Source organism: Taudactylus pleione, unplaced genomic scaffold, assembly GCF_031769625.1.
Source record: "Taudactylus pleione unplaced genomic scaffold, aTauple2 ptg000354l, whole genome shotgun sequence".
Taxonomy (NCBI): domain Eukaryota; kingdom Metazoa; phylum Chordata; class Amphibia; order Anura; family Myobatrachidae; genus Taudactylus; species Taudactylus pleione.
In genome coordinates, this window is record NW_028284755.1 from 549,876 (window position 1) to 568,743 (window position 18,868).

At 44.5% G+C, this 18,868-nt stretch overlaps 1 protein-coding gene across 2 annotated transcripts in view; it reads left to right on the forward strand.

Moving 5' to 3' along the window:
• Window positions 1-18,868, forward strand: part of SLC16A12 (solute carrier family 16 member 12) — a 152,007-nt gene that overhangs the window by 123,637 nt on the left and 9,502 nt on the right. For both annotated transcript variants that reach the window (XM_088444314.1, XM_088444313.1), the window contains 2 exons: window positions 649-792; window positions 12,027-12,582. In XM_088444314.1, coding sequence (XP_088300440.1) covers window positions 649-792; window positions 12,027-12,582 — 700 coding nt within the window. The remainder of the gene's footprint in view (window positions 1-648; window positions 793-12,026; window positions 12,583-18,868) is intronic.

The following is an 18,868-nucleotide window of genomic DNA, read 5'->3' on the forward strand; positions in this document are numbered from 1 at the left end:
CTAATTAGGAGAGAGTTGGGGTGGAGCTTAGGCTTTATAAAGATACTGTTCCCCTGTGGGCAGGGTGATTGCTTTTGGACAAACTGCCTGATGTAATAGAGAGATAATTACTTAAGCTGCATACACACACAACGATTTTTTTAATGAACGATTTGAGTAAACGATTTTTTCTCTTGAAAAAATTTACTAAAATCGTTTACTTAAGTTGTTCATTTACTAAATGTCATGAACGATTTTTATGAACTACAAACGATTTTTGCATATTCCCTTAATGAAAATCGTTGAGTTGACAAGTCTGACTGAACGACAAACGACAAACTACAAACGTGAACGCGCATGAACAATAATCGTTCATCGTTTGACTCAGAAAGTGAACGATTTTTGCCATCAATTATCGTTAAACGATATCGTTTAACGATAATCATTAAAAAAATCATTGTGTGTGTATGCAGCTTTAGTAGTATTATCTTACGTGTACCAGTGTCACAATATCGTACACTCAGATATGTGGTTTACTGCCTGATATGGGCTACAAAACATTAAACAATTTGTATGAACAACTACTCAAATAAGTCAAATCTCACCCAATTATAGGTTATATAAACAACTTATTATTTTATGTTTTAATGATTTAATTCCTTTGTGCAGCCCCCCTTGGAAGCTATGTGAGTAACCATGTCTCATGTCAAGTGGGAATCATACTAGGTGGGCTTCTTGCTTCCACGGGACTCATCCTCAGTTCATTTGCTACAAGCCTGGAGTATCTCTACCTCACACTAGGAGTCATCACAGGTAATATCTGCTATAAAACCTATTTATTGATTTATTTTGTTTTGTAATTGAAATGTCTTAAAACAAATTCCAGGGGGAGAGATTTTGTAAGTGACAAAATTACATAATTTTGTAGTTAGTTTAGTTGTATGTCTCAAGCAGCTTTGGTATGACTGTTCACATGTTGTACACTGGAGCAGGGTACAGACTCCACGGATTTGGGACAAAATTAATGATTACATAAATTGCAACACGTTTCTTTTAACTTACATGTCTTACAAAGTGTGGCAAATGGCACACATTTACTATAACATATCAATGTATGCAATAACTGTACCATTCAAACCCTCTGGCTCGGCTCTCAGTTTGCTTTGTTTATTTTTTTTAACTAATCATATATTTTTAACAAAAGAGTCATATGACCTCATTGAGGGGTCTATTCATGATGTTAATTATCGGGGTACGAACAGACCCCGATAATTAACATTCTAACTCGCCGCTGCTACTGAAGCAATTCATCATTGCTCCGGCGCGGTGACAGCTGATGTGATATCTGCTGCTCCTGCGAACAGCTTCACTGCTCCTTTTCGGAAGGAGCCGGACAGGGGCGGAGGGATCTGAAAGGATCCCTCCTCATGACCCGGACCTCCTTCTCATAGATGGCGAATGCTACTTCACTCAAGCTCCGAAAATATAATATTTTCGTAGCTTTATAAATTCTGTCCCCATACTATTGTATGGGGACAGCGGGCCATTCCGCAGGAGGAAGGTAAGTAGGAGATATCTGTGATACTAGTGTATGGGGACAGAGGGCCATTCCGCAGGAGGAAGGTAAGTAGGAGATATCTGTGATACTAGTGTGTGGGGACAGAGGGCCATTCCACAAGAGGAAGGTAAGTAGGAGATATCTGTGATACTACTGTATGGGGGCAACGGGCTATTCTGTGAGAGGAAGGTAAGTAGGAGATATCTGTGATACTAGTGTATGAGGACAGCGGGCCATTCCGCAAGAGGAAGGTAAGTAGGAGATATCTGTGATACTACTGTATGGGGGCAACGGGCTATTCTGTGAGAGGAAGGTAAGTAGGAGATATCTGTGATACTAGTGTATGAGGACAGCGGGTCATTCCGCAAGAGGAAGGTAAGTAGGAGATATCTGTGATACTAGTGTATGGGGACAGCGGGCCATTCCACAAGAGGAAGGTAAGCAGGAGATATCTGTGATACTAGTGTATGGGGACAGCGGGCCATTCCGCAAGAGGAAGGTAATTAGGAGATAGCTGTGATACTAGTGTATGGGGACAGCGGGCCATTCCACAAGAGGAAGGTAAGCAGGAGATATCTGTGATACTAGTGTATGGGGACAGCAGGCCATTCCACAAGAGGAAGGTAAGCAGGAGATATCTGTGATACTAGTGTATGGGGACAGCGGGCTATTCTGCGAGAGGAAGGTAAGTAGGAGATATCTGTGTACTAGTGTATGGGGACAGCGGGCTATTCTGCGAGAGGAAGGTAAGTAGGAGATATCTGTGATATCTCCTCCTTTACCTTCTTGATGAATGGCCTGATTTCTTAATTTTTACAATTGCAGGTGAAAATGTGCACTTTCACCTGCTTTTGTGAAAAATAAGTGATGATGAATTGGCCCCTCAGTGGTTTAATTACGAAGCATTTTGTTGTAAGCACCCAACGTGACGAGCACATGGTTATTTAAAAGCATTGCCCTTTTAAATATCGGTCATAAACATGATCAGAAGCGCTGGATTTTACAACCCAACGCTTTGTAAATAAACCCCTTAGGCCCATATTCAATATGTTTCGCAACTGCAATACTTTTTTGCCTGGCGGACTTTTTGCCTATAATCCGTGTTTGGGGTGCGGAAACTTTTCGCGTGTGTCCCTGCGTTTCGTCGTATTCAATATGAAAGTATGCAAAAATGGCACCCGGCGATACTTGAACAGGTGGAAAGTCCTCTCCAAAATGGAGTAATCAGCCTGGCACCCCCAGAATGATGCACTGACATAGGAGATCACTATGGATACCCCTGAATTGGCCTGCTGAAGGTATTTGGTGGTGAAGAATAGCATTTTGTTTTATTTTCTGGAGAAAATAATTAGTCCCTGCAAATTTTGGGTACCTGAAAAGTTGCTAAAGTAAGGTTTTTAAAATACAAAAAATCCACCTGCCGCAAACAGCTGCAATCAAAAAAACACCTGGGGCATACTTGGGGACCCCCCTGGAGTCTATTTCACTAGTTTTTAAATTTGTCCCCCAACTTTTTTTTGTTCGACCCCAAAATTAAAGTACTTTTTTGGGTGTTCTTAAGTGTTTTTTAAGAATTTGTTTATGCAGTTTACCTTTGGGGGACTGTCTTAAGGCTGCACGGGGGTTTCCGCAACGTTGCACCCCAAAACCCCAATTGTGCACTTTATTGCGCCTGCTATTCATATGCGAAACTTTTTTGCCTATTACATTGCATTCTTTCCTCCTAGGCGGGAAGTCTTTGAAATTGAATACGGCGATACTTTTCCGCCTGGCGAAAATTACATCATCCTGTGAAACGTTTTCACAGATCTTGGCTTTTCACTCCAAATTGAATACGGGCCTTAGAGTCAGAAGGAAATGCAAATTTGTACATGGTCATTACATATCACAATTTGAGGGATGCAAATGTAATTTTATTTTTGCATGCTGGGAAAATCCTGCATGCAGTACACAAATACTGGACAGTCTTATATCTGTTGTAGTTAGAAGCATGGTATTATGATCCTGCAAATTTAAAACAGAAATGTATTCAATGCCCATTGCTCAAGCCACTTGTGCCACAGCCAATGCCAGTGTTCAAAGCTTGCTTCTGATATGCTTGAGCTTTCTAAACAATCGCAGCTCTCTGTCCACTGCCACAGCCAGGTGTACTGAAAGGGAAGGGGGAGGGTGGTGAGTACTAATTATCTGGGCCTGGGCTTGTTGGAGGGCCTCCGCATCCCCCCTGTCAGTAACTTCTATCCCCAGCCCAGCACTAGTTGCTGTGTGCTGCACTGAAGTGGGGCCAGGGAGTCTGCTGCCACTGAGCTGAGTTGTCTTCTCTGCCTGGACAGGAGTGTGTGTGTGTGTGTGTGGGGGGGTGATCATACTGATCGCTCTCCCCCTGGATGTGCCCATGGCTGAGGGGCTCAGTGTGCCCCCCCCCCCACACACACTCCTCATCATTTTTTCCCTAAGGGGGCATGGCCACGCCTCCTGCTATTATGCCACACCCCAAAAAATGTACTGGGGCCCTACTCGGCTCTATCCGTGCCTGGCCATAGCCGATCTACTGCAGGCTGTGGGTATATAAGGCAGGAAGTGAATACATGTAGTGTTGGTGATATTGTCTGTCCTTAGGATTGTGCCTAAACCTGCTGCTACTTATCTGAAGATTCCTGTTATTGGCCCAGGCTGTTTTTACTACTCTGATCTCTCCAATCCTGACTATTCAGGACTTGTCTTCATTAGCTGCTTTCCCTGAACTTGGATTGTTTCCCATTTGCTGTACTCTCTCCTACTCTGACTTCGGACCGTATTTAGACCACTTCTTGTCTGCCTAGACCCAGCTAGTTTTACTACTTCTCTGCCATCTGCTGCATATACCTTGGTATCCCACTCACCCCGTGCTCATCATGTTGGGTGCTTACCTGGAGGGCCATCACCTGACAGAACAGCCATATTCCCATAATTCCATGTTTGACAATTCTGCGGAGCCTCCAATTCTACCGACATGAATTTAGCCTATGTGAGAACACCCCATTACAGTTTCCCCTTCAGTTGCAAGTGGAGATGCATTTGGTTTGCATATGACTCTGCATTACCTGTAGTTTCGTACACTTGGTTCTGGAGCACATGCAGAGCGAAAACACACAATATATGTCCTGGAAAAATATACTTGCATTCAAATTTGAATCCGCCTCTTTTTGTCCTATCACATCTCTACTTTATTGTTGGTTTTACTGCATGCTTTTTTTAACTATTGTGTTCTAGGTAGTCTAAAGTTCTAATTGGATACAAATTGATCTAGCCCTATGAGGTCAGATTGGTCTAGCCCTGTAAGCATTTTAATGCTGAGATTGGCTGCAGATTGGCCTAGCCTTGAAAGAATTCTAAAGCTTAAGTAGCGTACACATGGTACAATATCTATGAACGATATGGACGATAACAATATCGTTCAACAATAAATCATTCATCTCGTTCATTTTTATGCAGCGAACGACCAACCAACGACCAACGATGCGTGTTCCCACATGGACGATAACAATATCTATGGTCGACCGTACATGCAGGTCAACCTGGACGATATCGTCAATAATTGCCTGTTCAGAGATGTGGCAGGATGACTTCACTGAAAGATATCTATCATAGATATCTATCAGTGTGTACACCCAATATAGTTTGTCCTGCACTACAGAAAGTTCAAGGGAAATCGTTCAGCGATATCGTTGGTTGTGCAGATCGTACCGTGTGTACCCAGCTTTAGATTGGCCTTGCCCCGTGAGCATTCTTATGCTCTAATTGGTTGCAGAATGGCCTAGCCATGTGAACATTCTAATGCTTTGATTGGCTAGAGTCTGGTCCTCATCTTTGCCTCACTTTACAATCATGTACTCAGTAAAGAATCAACACTTAGGGTCTGATTCAGAGATGTGCGCTTACTGGATGGTTAGCGCACATCTCCTATGTTTTCTACTCTGCGCAGGATCCGTTTTGCGTATTTGGAGAATGCGTCACCCCCATTTTCTGGGAGTGCCGAGGACAGGGTCTGCATCCAAGGACACAGACGTCCTGGCCTCGCTGGGATCGCAGATGCAGCAAGGAGGTGTCTATTTCCTACAGACACCTCCTTCTGTGTTTGCATTGGAGATGGATGGAATTTCACAGCCGCTTGTGTGCAGCTCTGCAATTCCGCCAATCAGACCCGTAATGCTTACAAGCAGGTGCATTTAAGAGAGGAGGGGGCCCATGTGCAGCCTCCATTTGGGCCCCCTCCTCTCTGGCAGCACAGTAGATTCTGGTTTAATGCCAGAATCTACTGCGCATGTGCAGCTCTCCGGGAAAATGGCACACGCGCCTTATTCCCAGGGATATCTTTTCTGTGCATGCACAAGCCACCGGAGAAATAGCTGCCGCCATTCTCCCTGTGATTTTTGCTATTCTGCAAAGCAACACCCTGGAGACTACGGGAAGGTAAGCATAATTATATATGGGAGCAGGGTGTGCAGTGTGCCCCCCCCCCCCCGGACCCAGGGGCCCGGGTGCACCACACACCCTGTACCTATTCTAGATACACCCCTGCTTACACCCCACATAATTCTCCTAAAAGGCTAAATAATAAAATATAAGCATGGATGGATATAATATGTAGATCCAGGAGTGTCCTCATAGACATATAATACGCCATGCGAGTGAGCCGCCAGGTCCAACGTGACACGGCTTGCACTGGCATCTTTTTTTACACAAAAATTAGTTTCAGTCGCAAACCGATGCAGCAAACTGTTTCACGAAACTGCACTGATTCATTTGATATGCGACACTTGTATATGTGTGTGACTGAGTCTGAACCTTGGCATGGATAAAAGCCGCGGTCGCTGCATCGTAGTACTTTATATACAGACTCAAACTTAAAGCTGTATTCAATTAGAAGCGAATAGCAGAGATCCGCGAAAAAGTATTGCCGATTGCGACTTTTAGCCTGTCTGAAAAGTATCGGCGTATTCAATTCTGTCCGCTTTTTGCGTACGCGATAACGCAAATGCAATGTAATAGGCAAAAAAGATTTGCCTCTGAATAGGTGGAGCAAAGAAGTGCGACATTTTTGTTTGAGGGTGCAAAGGTGGGAAACCACTCAGAACCCTTGGGACAGCCCCCCAATGGACAACTGCGTCAAAAAAATACTAAAAAAAACTTAACACCCCAAAAAACTATTTTGAATTTGGGGGCGAAAAAGTGCAAAGTGGGGGGACAAGTTCACAAACTAGCGAAATAAGGTTCTGGGGGTGCACTAAGAAAGGGTCAAGTGTTTTGGGGATTGCAGGTGCATTTTTGGGGGTGCAAATTCGCATTATTTGAAAGTTCACTTTGAAGACATTAAAACATGCTTGCACCCATTTTTAGGTACCCCAAATTTGCCAGGACTACTTATTTCTCCCAAAAAAATAGCTTTATGCTATTCTTCACCATTTGTGCAATTACAGTAATTAGTGGCAATTGTGCGAACTTATGCACCCCAAATAGTTTTATTAGTGCTAGTCGGGCACTACTACATTGTTCCCCAATGTTTCTGCATCTTTTTGGGGGGTACAGGCTGATTTCCCCGATTCTGACACCACTTTTCGCCTGTTCTGACTTTGCGTGTCTCTGTTTTCGCGTCCTTTGGAATTTAATACGATGAATCGCAGGTACGCGCATGATAAGTTTCCGCGGCTAAAATACACGATGTAGGCGAAAAGTTCGGCATGCGAAAAAGTGCCACGGATGCGAATCTAATTGAATACGGCCCTTAATCAGACACAGATATACAAGTGTCGTAAATCAAATGAATCACTACAGTCTACTAAAGCAGTTTTACACATCCGTTTGAGAATAAGACGCATTTCTGGGTAAAAAAGAGTCCGAGAGGATCTGACGCGCCATGAACAGCTGTTTGGCACAACTGCAGCAATAGTGTATGAGGACACATCTGTAGTAGAGTATATTGAATAAAAAAAGGCAATGGGTCTACAGTAAGCATATACTGTTGTCCAGCTTCCAGTATCTTACAATATATTTATTGAGATGAAAAATAGAAATTGAATTGAAAACTGTGGTATGATTCTATAACCAGGTGCCAAGTGACCATTGGCTTAAATTAGTTTTTTTTCACTAGCTAAATGGAAACGAGAATAATACCATCCATTATTAGCTTAGAATAGCCGTGGTATTAACAGCTTAGTATTTGGTCTCCTAGAGGAGAGTATTAATAATCTGGCATTACTATTGTTTTTGCATGGAAACCTGCCAGACATTTACAAAGGAAATATGTGCATCACAGAGGCACCTGCATCAACAGACTAGTCAATGTTTGCCTTGTATCTGTTTTTGTTTTAAAAGATTTTTAAATATGATGATGTGTACAGCAAGCACTGTTTATACTATTGCAAAATAAATTCCATGAAAAAATGTAATAGGAACCATAGTGCATAACACGTGTCTCTAATTAGAGGTTTGGGGATTGGCTGGAATACAAAGTGTAAGGGTAGATCTGATTATGGGACTATGGGTTGGCTAGAATAAATGGCTGTAAAAATGCCTCAGATTCAGAAGGTACTGAGTTCCAGCTAATGGCGGATGTAAGGAAGGGGGAGGGCTAGGGATTGGCAATTATACAATATTTAATGCTGCCTTTAATAAGGGAGCTATGGATTGGCTAGAATACGAGGTGTAAGGGTTCCTCTGATTAGAGAACTACTGTAGGTATTGGCTAGATACAAGGTGTAAGTGTGGGTCTGAATAAAGGGCTAGTTTTTGGCTGTAATACAAGGCGGAAAGATGCCTCTTATTAGGAAGTTTGTGATTGGCCCACCAATGTGGGCGAGCTGTCACTCAACATCGACAGCTCGCCCCCTTTGGTGCGAGACCCGGAGCGACGGAGTGCCCATCGCCAGCCGGCTCCGTCGTGCGCATGCGCTGTGGGCCACCATCGACCGGGTTGCGAGCGCTTAGCGCTTGCAACTGGGTCTGAATCAGGCCCTCAGTGTGTTAAGCTTGGTACACACTCAACAATCGTGTACCCAGCGATGCGACCCACGATCCCAGCGCTGACGAGCGAACATATCCGCCAGTCCGTACGCACTGGCCGATCTGGTGCCCGATCGCCCGATAGGCCACCCCCCCTTCCCCCATAGCTCTGCATGAGTTTGTCAGCCAGATCGCCTGATCTACCTGCAAGTACAAAAGATCCGGCAACGAGGCTGCCACGGGAGTGCGCACTACACGATCTAGTGCATATACATTACACATTTTTAATGATTTATCGTTACGATGTGTCGGAATCGGCCACATCTTTAAAAATATTGTGTAGTGTGTAGGGGCCTAAAGGGTGGATCTGTTTTATCACCTAGAGATTGGCTACAATACAATGTATAAAGGTGCCTTTGATTAACGGGCTAGGAATTGCTTGGAATACAATGTGTAAAGGCACTCCTTATTATAAGGCTATGGCCTGGCTGTATACAGGGTGTAAAGATGACTCAGCAGTGGTGCACTTGGGGGGGGGGGGAGTGCCTAGAAACCACCCCGCTGATGGGCCAACTTTTTTTTAATATAGATATGGAGAAAGCTTTATCTACATCTCTACACTGCCACAAATCTGAGCTGCTGCATATGCAAGGCTGCTCCTCAGACAGAGTGCTCTATTTGGCAGAGCTCTGTGCACTGTATACAAGAATGCGAAGATCCGTACTGTGGGAAGCCCCACCACCCATGGTCATCATTAGTATAACAACTTGCACCTGGCCTATCCTGGGTGCAAAAGATCTGTCATGTGACTCAGAATAGCACAGACATGTAGCTTCATGCCCACGACACTCACATGAGATGGATCTCTTGCGTGCGACTGCAGCGTTGCCGACCAGAAATGCCCATTTCACGTAAATAAAAATACAGCCAAGATCCATCCGACGCGGAATAAGTAAAAATGCATAAATTCACTTCTGCGCATGTGCACTTTGCTAAAGACAGAAAATGGCGAGCGAATCACTGCAAACACACATACATGCAAAATATATATATTTATATATCTATATATAGAATGATATAGATATAGATAGATACATGTAGATACAATTGAAGAAATCCCTTTCTAGGAAGGCTGCTTTACTCAAGAAACACCACTTGTTCAGAGTGCTTGGAGATAATCTGGAAAACAAAAATTGAGAAGTGCCCAATAGCGCAAAATATTCTTCTATTATAACCACCAATATGTGTGAAGAAACACTGATATAGTATTATTGGCCTTGTACCAAAATAATAAATTATTGTGGCTTATCTGGGGTCTTTGAGATGATATTCATTTCTTTATTTACCATAAAAACTCCATCAGAAACACATATGCACAAATAACCTAAAAAAAAAGGCTGTATCACCACATAGCATGATACTGCTTAAAAAAAGCTTTGTTTTATTTGAAAGGTAAACATATCGACTCACAATCCAAAACCTTGCATTTTTAGCTTATCTGACACAAATACTGGATTCAGGTTGTGAGATGCTAGGTCACTTCCTCCCCCTGTCCTCAGATCCAGGATATATGATATTGCACAGTTGCTAGAACCTGACACACTTTAATCTGAAATGCCCTTTGATAAAGTCCATCCTGGCCTCATTTAAAGGCTGATAATGAGTATGCATGCACAACAGTAAACATGACTTAAATACTCTTATAAAGTTATATATAAAAAGGAGCCGCAGAAAATAGAGAAGGATTGTGGATATTAACTCAAGTATTAACTTAAGTATATGTTTCTACTAATAACATGCAAATTAACATTTGTGCATGGTGAGTGATAGCTTTTACCCACTAATATATATATAGTCTGTGTATCGACCAGCACTCCACTCTTTATAAAACACTGGTACTTGCCTTGGTGCCCTCCCCCAGTAGAAGCAGCTTTCCCCGTATACTAGGCAGAAGGATAGGCAGCACTCACAGGACTTTCAATTAAATTGTAATCACCGACAGGTCAGCTTTATTACTCCAATCTCCAAACCAGAGATTTTCCTCAGGGACCATATAGTTAAAAAAAGAGTGAGAGGGGGCACTCTACACCATAGTGTAAAACGGTTTTAATTAAAAACACATATAACGTGAACCAACATTAGACGAGATGTACTCGTACCAACATAAACATAGTGTGTATGGTCGGATCCACTCTCCCAATCCGTTAGCTGATGCTTCAGGACATGGGGCCTGATTCAGACTCGGTCGCAAGCGCTGGCCGCTTGCTGTGAATGTGGGCATATTTTGTTTTCTCCAGCCGCTCGCAAAGCTGTGGGAGCCCACCCACAGCTTGTGCGAGTGGCCAGGAGACCATCGCGATATACGCGACCATCGGCCTTGCGACAAGACCCTGCGGTAGGGTCTAGCTGCCGTAAGGCCAAGCGGACTTCCTGCCCTAATAGAGCAGGAAGTCCACTACTGACATCAATAGTGATGTCAGTTGGACCTCCCTACAATCGGCAGGTGCTCCTAAGGGAACGCCCACGTTTGTCCAGTCACCCCCCCCACCCGCCAACAAAACGGGGCTAGCTGTCACTCGCCATCGACAGCCGCCCTGTCTTGTTGAGAGCCTCGTAGCGACTGAACTTCAGTTGCTCGGCGGGGCTCACGCACGCTGGACGCGGCGCATGCACAGTTCCTAAACATCAGGCCACTTGCGAGCGCACAGCGCTTGCGAGGGGCTCTGAATCAGGGTCATGGTGTGTCGAAAATACACTGACAGCGAAGGTGAAGTCTGAGTGCGTGGAGCTAGGTGCATCTCCAGGCCATTCCTTAATGAGTTATGTTATTGACCATGTATGTATATGTATATATATATATATATATATATACACCCTGCAACAGGCGGCACTCGGAGACTTAGAAATGTATGGAAAAGACTGTGCTTTATTCTACATTTCGGGGAACGTATCCCCGTCCTCAGGATACACATAAGTGATTTGTTAACAAAGTGACATCTTATATACACTTACCGTCCTCACTCCATGCGGTCACCATAGCCACCTCCCCATGAGCTCCGTTTCCTCCACCTCCAGTATCGGACTTTCCCCAATCACCGGAAGGTTGGAAGGATGGTTATCTCGACTGGTTTCCGGTGACATCACTTCCGGTGGTTGGGGAAAGTCCGATCCTGGAGAAAATGGAGCTTGCACTTATGTGTATCCTGAGGACGGGGATACGTTCCCCCGAAACATAGAATAAAGCAGTCTTTTCCATTCATTCCTAAGTCTCCGAGTGCTGTCTGTTGCAGGGTGAATATTGTTGGGGGTGCTGTCCTCCTGGGAAGGCACCACAGCAAGGTACCCCGAGGTGGGCTGTGAGTGCCAGGTCACAGAGTGGTATATATATATATATATATGTGTGTGTGTGTGTGTATCACCTATGGTATTGTATGGCCAAATGGTGTGGCTAGATTATTTTCTGTGTCTATTTATTGTTCAGCAGTTACCCTTATTTCTCTTATTCTAGGTCTTGGATTTGCACTTTGCTACAGTCCTGCCATTGCCATGGTGGGAAAGTACTTTAACAAAAGAAAAGCCTTGGCATATGGAATTGCCATGTCGGGAAGTGGGATCGGCACCTTTATTTTAGCCCCTGTGGTTCAGCTGCTAATTGAACAGTTTTCCTGGCGCGGAGCTTTACTCATCCTTGGCGGTTTTGTTGCCAATCTTTGTGTCTGCGGTGCTTTAATGCGACCTATAAACTTGAAGGAGCATAGTCCAAATGAGCCAAAGGAAAGCAACATTCCATCTTCCAAATGTTCACCTCTGAGCCAAGATTGCACTCACAAGAGTTTATGTTACTGTTCTCAAAAGGAGTATAGCTTCCTGCTGAAACCAAACTTCATCATACTAGCCATATCCTTCCTATTTCTTGCTTATGGATGCAGCCCCCCGTTTGTCTACCTTGTGCCCTATGCGCTCAGTGTTGGTGTGAGCCACCAACAAGCTGCCTTCTTAATGTCTATTCTTGGCGTGGTAGACATTGTTGGTAATATCACATTTGGATGGCTCACAGACAGAAGGTAATTTTGATTAATTCCTAATAAAATTTTAAAGCATAATGTTCTATAAATTTCTGAAGCGAAAACAAATATTGGTGTTAGAAGTGTGAGTGAAATAAATATTATGTAATGGCAGTATTTTCTAGTGATACTGTGAAGTGACTGCATTAAACAATTATTAACTGCAGATCATGGAGGTGCTAAAGCTTTATAAAGCCCAATGAATGTTTTTAATTAAAAAAAATTTACGGCAAATTTCATATGAAAAAGAACTCTCTCAGGGATTACATTTTTCAGCTGGTAACTATTTATTTAAGGTGCCTTACAAAACTAATCAATTGTTGCTCTGAGTGTGATAGCTGAGCGCTCGCAAGTGGGTCGAAGTTGAGGCCCTGCGCACGCGCAGCGGCCGCACTGCGAGTGCGCAAGCCCCAGAGCGAGAGAGAAATTCTCTCGCTCCGGGGCTCACTACAAAAGGGGCGGCTGTCGATGATGATCGATAGCTCACACCATTTTGTAGGCGGGGTGTGGGGGGGGGTGGCTGGCCAAACGGAGGCGTTCCCGAATGAACGCCTGCCATTTGGGGGCGGCCCCACTGACATCACTCATGATGTCAGTGGTGAGCTTCAGGCTCTATTAGAGCTGAAAGCTCACTGCGGCTTGCGGTAGACGAGACCCTACCACAAGGGTCTCGTCGCAAGCCCTGATGGTCGCGATGGTCTCAACCGTCCCACATCTCCTGAGAAGGGGATGGGACAGGAAGCTTTATGACATGATTTACTATGATTCACGTCATCGTGGCCTCGTCCCCGCAATGTCATTCTGTAAATTACAGTATTAAGTTGGAGGGATGAGGCTGCAATGACATAAATGATAACGCCACACTGCTGCCCCTCCCACCTAGACACCTCCCTCGATGAATCTTCCAAGACCCCCTCCAGTAGCGTTCGGCAAGCCCCCAGCATGATGAAAATGGGGGCGTGGCTTGCGGACACTGCATTTCCCGCAAGGCCACGTCTCTTGTTATGCCACGTCCCCAATTTTCGAGCACACGCCTTCAGTGTGCGTAGGCGTCCATCCTTTCCGGCTTCAGAAGTTGGGAGTTATGTGTTAGTAATATCACCTAGAGGAGTCAATACATAATAATTAACCTAAGAGAAGCTGATAGTCTTCATCATTATTGCATAATATTACACCAGTCCTTCTGCCTTCTAATTGTTGCTGCAGATGCACCAACGTCTATTTATGTAGCAGTTATGTGAACATCCCCTTACTGTATTCATCCTATGTTTGGCCCTCCCTGACTGTCCCCATTCAGCCTCTCCATGCATAAGAGGGTCCTAGTCAACAATATGACAACATTTCTGCATACGCAAGGGCTACTTTTCTGGAAAAATAGGATCAGGAACCGTGGGTAAAGCTACTATGGGTGGAGCTATAGAAAAAAAACAATTTTATATATATTATATAGAAAATAAGACACTCAAAAGGGCCTTTACAATAAATGTCATCTTATGGCAAATACATTTTGGCCCAGGACAGTTGATTCAGACTCGCTCGCAAGCGGGTCGATGGTGGGGCGGGCAAACCGTCGCTCCGGGTCTCATACCAAAGGGGGCGTGCTGTCGATGTTGAGTGAAAGCACGCCCCCTTTGGTGGGTGGGCCGGGGGAGTGGCTGCCCAAACGGAGGCGTTCCCATGTGAACGCCTCCGCTTGGGGCGGGCCCCACTGACATCACGAGTGATGTCAATGGGAGAGATTTCGGCTCTGTGAGAGCCGAAATATCTCTGGGGCTTGCGGCAATGAGACCCTACCACAAGGGTCTCGTCGCAAGCCCGATGGTTGCGATGGTCTTGACCATCGCGACCATCTTCATGGCCACTCGCTATAGCTGTGGGTGGTCATCCACAGCTATGCGAGCGGCCAGGAGGCCGTTCTAAAAAACAAGAAGGCCAGCCCTGATTCAGAGCTAGCACTCTGTCAGAGCGTCTGGCTCTGAATCAGGGCCTGAGTTCCTGCTGAAAAATAGCACTGTGCATATGCATTATATATGCATACAGTTGTACATTCACTAGCCTAGTGATTAAATGCATATATTACACAAAATAATTGACATATGTCTAACTGTTAATGAGCCCCTATATACTCAACAAATGTTATTACGATCAATATATTACATGACTTATGTTCAGATGTTTCAAAAGGCCACACTGCTAACATATTATTATGCTGTGCATTCTGATTGAGCATATCATAAATATACATATGAAGGTGGCGCCCTCTAGTGATAAATGTGGACATTTCACTCACATCCTACCAGAGGAGTTGCATCAGAAATCTTGGAACGGGAAGCAGTCTGGAAGCCGGTGGTCGCAATGCCGACCGCCGGCTTTCCGACTGCTTAATCCCGGCAAGGTACAAATGACAGGCGTCAAAATCTCGACGCCTGTCATTAGACGTAGCCGGGAGCCCGCATGACACCCGGCTTATCGATCAAAGGTAAGCCAGGCGCCGGGAGCAGACAGCCGCGGAAGTGGGGGGGTTAGGTTAGGGGCTCCCGGGGCGGATTTAGGGTTAGGCACCCCCCTGGGAGGTTAGGGTTAGGCTAGGGGAAGGGGGGTTAGGTTTAGGCACTTAGAGGGGGGTTAGGGTTAGGCACTTGGGGGGGGGGTTAGGGTTAGGCACCCCTAAAGGAGGGTTAGGGTGGGAGGAATTAGGTTTGTTATACTTACCCTAAGGACGATCAGGATTTCCTCCTCTGTCGGGCTGCCGCTGTCGGGATTAGAACCCGGCGGTAAATCGTACTGAATCCTTTGGAACACTCCATACTAGAAATAAATTGTATTTTCCACAGTGTTCATAATTTTTTTTAAAGCTCCAAACAAAATTTCGAGTCAAACCTATCAGAAATATATATCTATTTTTTTAATATTTTTATTGAGTTTTTCAAAGTGAGAGAGAAACAAATGAAATACAAAAGTATCTGAAGGCTTACAAAATTTTGTGAAAGCCACTTAGAGAATAAGATCACAATATAGTAGTATACCTAGGTTGACAAGATATCTTGAGAGAAGACAATTGTAAGCAATCACGTATGTCCTTCTAAAAGGGGCCAAAAGAAAAGATGATGTCACCAATGCAATAATGTTCCCTGGACTCAGACAGGGCGAATCTCGTCATATTACACTTCCTCGGGGATATCATAATAACGGTATATGAAAAAAAAGGAGCTTATTTAACATATTGTTCTTGTACACCTTCAGAAATCAATTAGTCAAATAGAGTTGAACTTATCTATTTAACAATGAACAAATAAGTGGATGGTGGGAAAGGGTGGAATGGACAAAGGGAGACACAAGAGGAAGAAGAGAAGGTTATTTATGATCAGTAATCAGGGCCGCCATCAGGGGGGGACTGCCGGCACTGGAGTCCCGGGCCCGGTCACAGAGGGCGGCCCGCCCACAATCCCAGTATCGAATGCAAAGGGGTTTCAGTACCTAGAAACCCCCCTGGCCGCTGATCCATCACCGCTGCTGAAGTGTTTTTTGTTTTTTTTGTGTTACGGAGATTCTTGTCTCCGCCTCACTGGAGTTCAAAACAGAGCCTGTCAGTAGAGGAAGCTGCCGGCATGCCTGGCAGCTCCTCGTGGCCACGGAGATTGCAGAATGGGGGGAAGCTGATGCGGTGACACACAGCTCCTCCCAGGCAGTTTCCTGTGCGGTGGTGATTCCGGTCAACCACTGCACTCCAGTCCTCCTTCATCCGGACAGCTTCAGGTAAGGCACCTACATCACCTTTATGACTTTGGCACATGTTGGGGGGAATCATCTGAACCAATAACTGTGTATGTATGTATGTATGTATGTATGTATGTATGTATGTATATATATATATATATATATATATATATATATATAGAAAGAGAGAGCGAATTGGAGAAACGGTGTCACTCATGGGTACTTTCATGTAAGACTTCAAACAACAATCAGTGTCTGAGCCCAAAGTTTCAGTCCATGTGGACTTTTAGCAGGAATGTTATTGATAAAAGTCCAGATGTACTGAAACGGTGGACACAGACACTGTTTGTTTGAAGTCTTAAATGAAAGTACCCATGAGTGACGCCGTTTCTCCAATTCCATCTGTCTGTTTTAAAAACCCCATCGCAAATCCTGCATTTGCCCCTGCAATCTCGCTGCCCTTCCACATTCCCGCCATACACCGTGCCCCTAAAAAGACAGGAGCAGCGTCGCATGGGGAGTAGGTCTAGGAGCAACAAAAACAAGGTAAGGGTGGGGATGGAGAGACAGAAGGGGGCGGGGCTGGACTAGAGACACACCAGAAGGGTGCAGGCTGGATAACCAGAAGGGTGCAGGCTGGAAAACCAGAAGGGTGACAGGGTGGGGAGACACAGAAGGGGTGCTGGCTGGGGAGACTGCATAGTTGGAGTTGCACAACATGGGAAGGGGGGCCCTGCCTGTTTTGGCAGTCCCGGGCCCCACAATTTCTGATGGCAGCCCTGTAAGTAATCATGATAAACAATGATAGTAGGTAATAAAGTTATAAGTTGCAGATCTTTACTGCATAATGATAGGCGAAATAACCTTGCCTAGGACACAAATTTAGTTTTTTTTATTATTTAAGATATTCCATATAAGCTAGTCAGTGTGTTAAAAATGTTTAATTATTTTTCTTCTGTCAGACTCTGCTAAAGAATCCAGATGCCATTCCCATTTAGCATAAAATTTCCTAGCACTTTTTTCGTTGTCCTGGTTAGTGGATCGCCTGTCATAATAAAGTAGCTGTAAGAGCTTTTGTTGAACCTCGCATAAGGATGGGGCAGTTTTAGTAGTCCAGTGTATTAAGATAAGTTTTCCCCCAGAGTACTGTAGGTAGGATGAAAGGGAGAGGAATTATGGCCCCCTTAAAAGGATCTAAATTCCAATTTTTTAAGTTTAATAGCAAACATGCCAAAGCATCTGGACCAAGTCGTATAGAGAATAATTTGCTAGCATAGTCAAGTAATTTACACCAAAATGTCCTAATTTTACGACATTCCCACATGGAATGAATAAAGTTGGCGGTCGTAATACCACATTTCTATCGACGTTGCAGGGGAGAGTTGTACGCTCTATAGAGTGTGCGAATATGTACTTCCTGTAGCTATGCTGATTGCAAAGTTTTTAGTGAAGTTTCGTGAGAAGATATAAGGTCGGATACATTAGATATCTCAGGAAGATCAGAGTTCCATTTTGTCACCCCTACCGTCCACTGTAAGGAAGTATTGGAGGGGACAAGAAGGGAATACAATTGCCTTATCTTAAATGGTTTAGTATTGCATCTAATTCACTACTATTCTGAGGAGCATTTTGAGATTGTGGACACCCCGAAAGTAGAAAGTGTCCTATTTGAAGGTAAACATAAAAGCAGTGGCGTATCTATAATGGGTGCAGTGTGTGTGGGGCACACGGGCCCCCAGGTCCAGGGGGGGGCCCCGCACCGCACTCATATTATTTTAAACTCACCGTGGTTCCGTGTCAGGTGTCAGCGCTGCTCAGAACACCGGAAAATGGGTGCTGCACCCATTTTTTCGCTGTTCTGCGCATGAACAGTAGACTCCGGGCACACTCTAGTACCCGGAGTCTACTAATGCTCCAGTAGCTGGCCAGCCACATCAGTCGGCTACCGGCCACTGGGGAGAGAGGAAGGGGCCCCGCATGGGGAGTACACATGGGCCCCCTCCTCTCTTAAGACACCCCTGCATAAAAGTGATGTCTGGGAAGCTGATAATGCTGCTGGAGGTCGATTATCAGAACTCTTTTTATACATGATCATTTATTTATATAGCAGCAAGCAGAATACTTTGTAGAGCTTTACAATTGGGAACAACAATGGTAATACAAATATACAGGGGGGGAGATGTAACAAGCCTTGGGGAGATATAAAGTGGAGAAGTTGCCCAAAGCAACCAGTTAGTTTCTAACTGTCATTTATCTAGCACAGTCTTTGCAATGACAGAAACTGACTGGATGCTTTGGGCAACTGCTCTACTTTATCTCACTCCAAGGCTTGATTCATTGCCCCCATTGGTGTTAAAAAGAAGACAGAGAGGTAAGAGGGCCCAAGCTTACAATCTATAGGACAATATGAATTTGCTATAGGAGATTAAGTGACAAATATTTCATGTTGGTAAAACCAGACTGCGATGTAAAAAATGTGTTGGTACTGTTGGGGAGATGTATTAAGCCTTGGAGAGATATAAAGTGGATAAGCTTCCCAAAACAACCAATCAGATTATAACTGTCATTT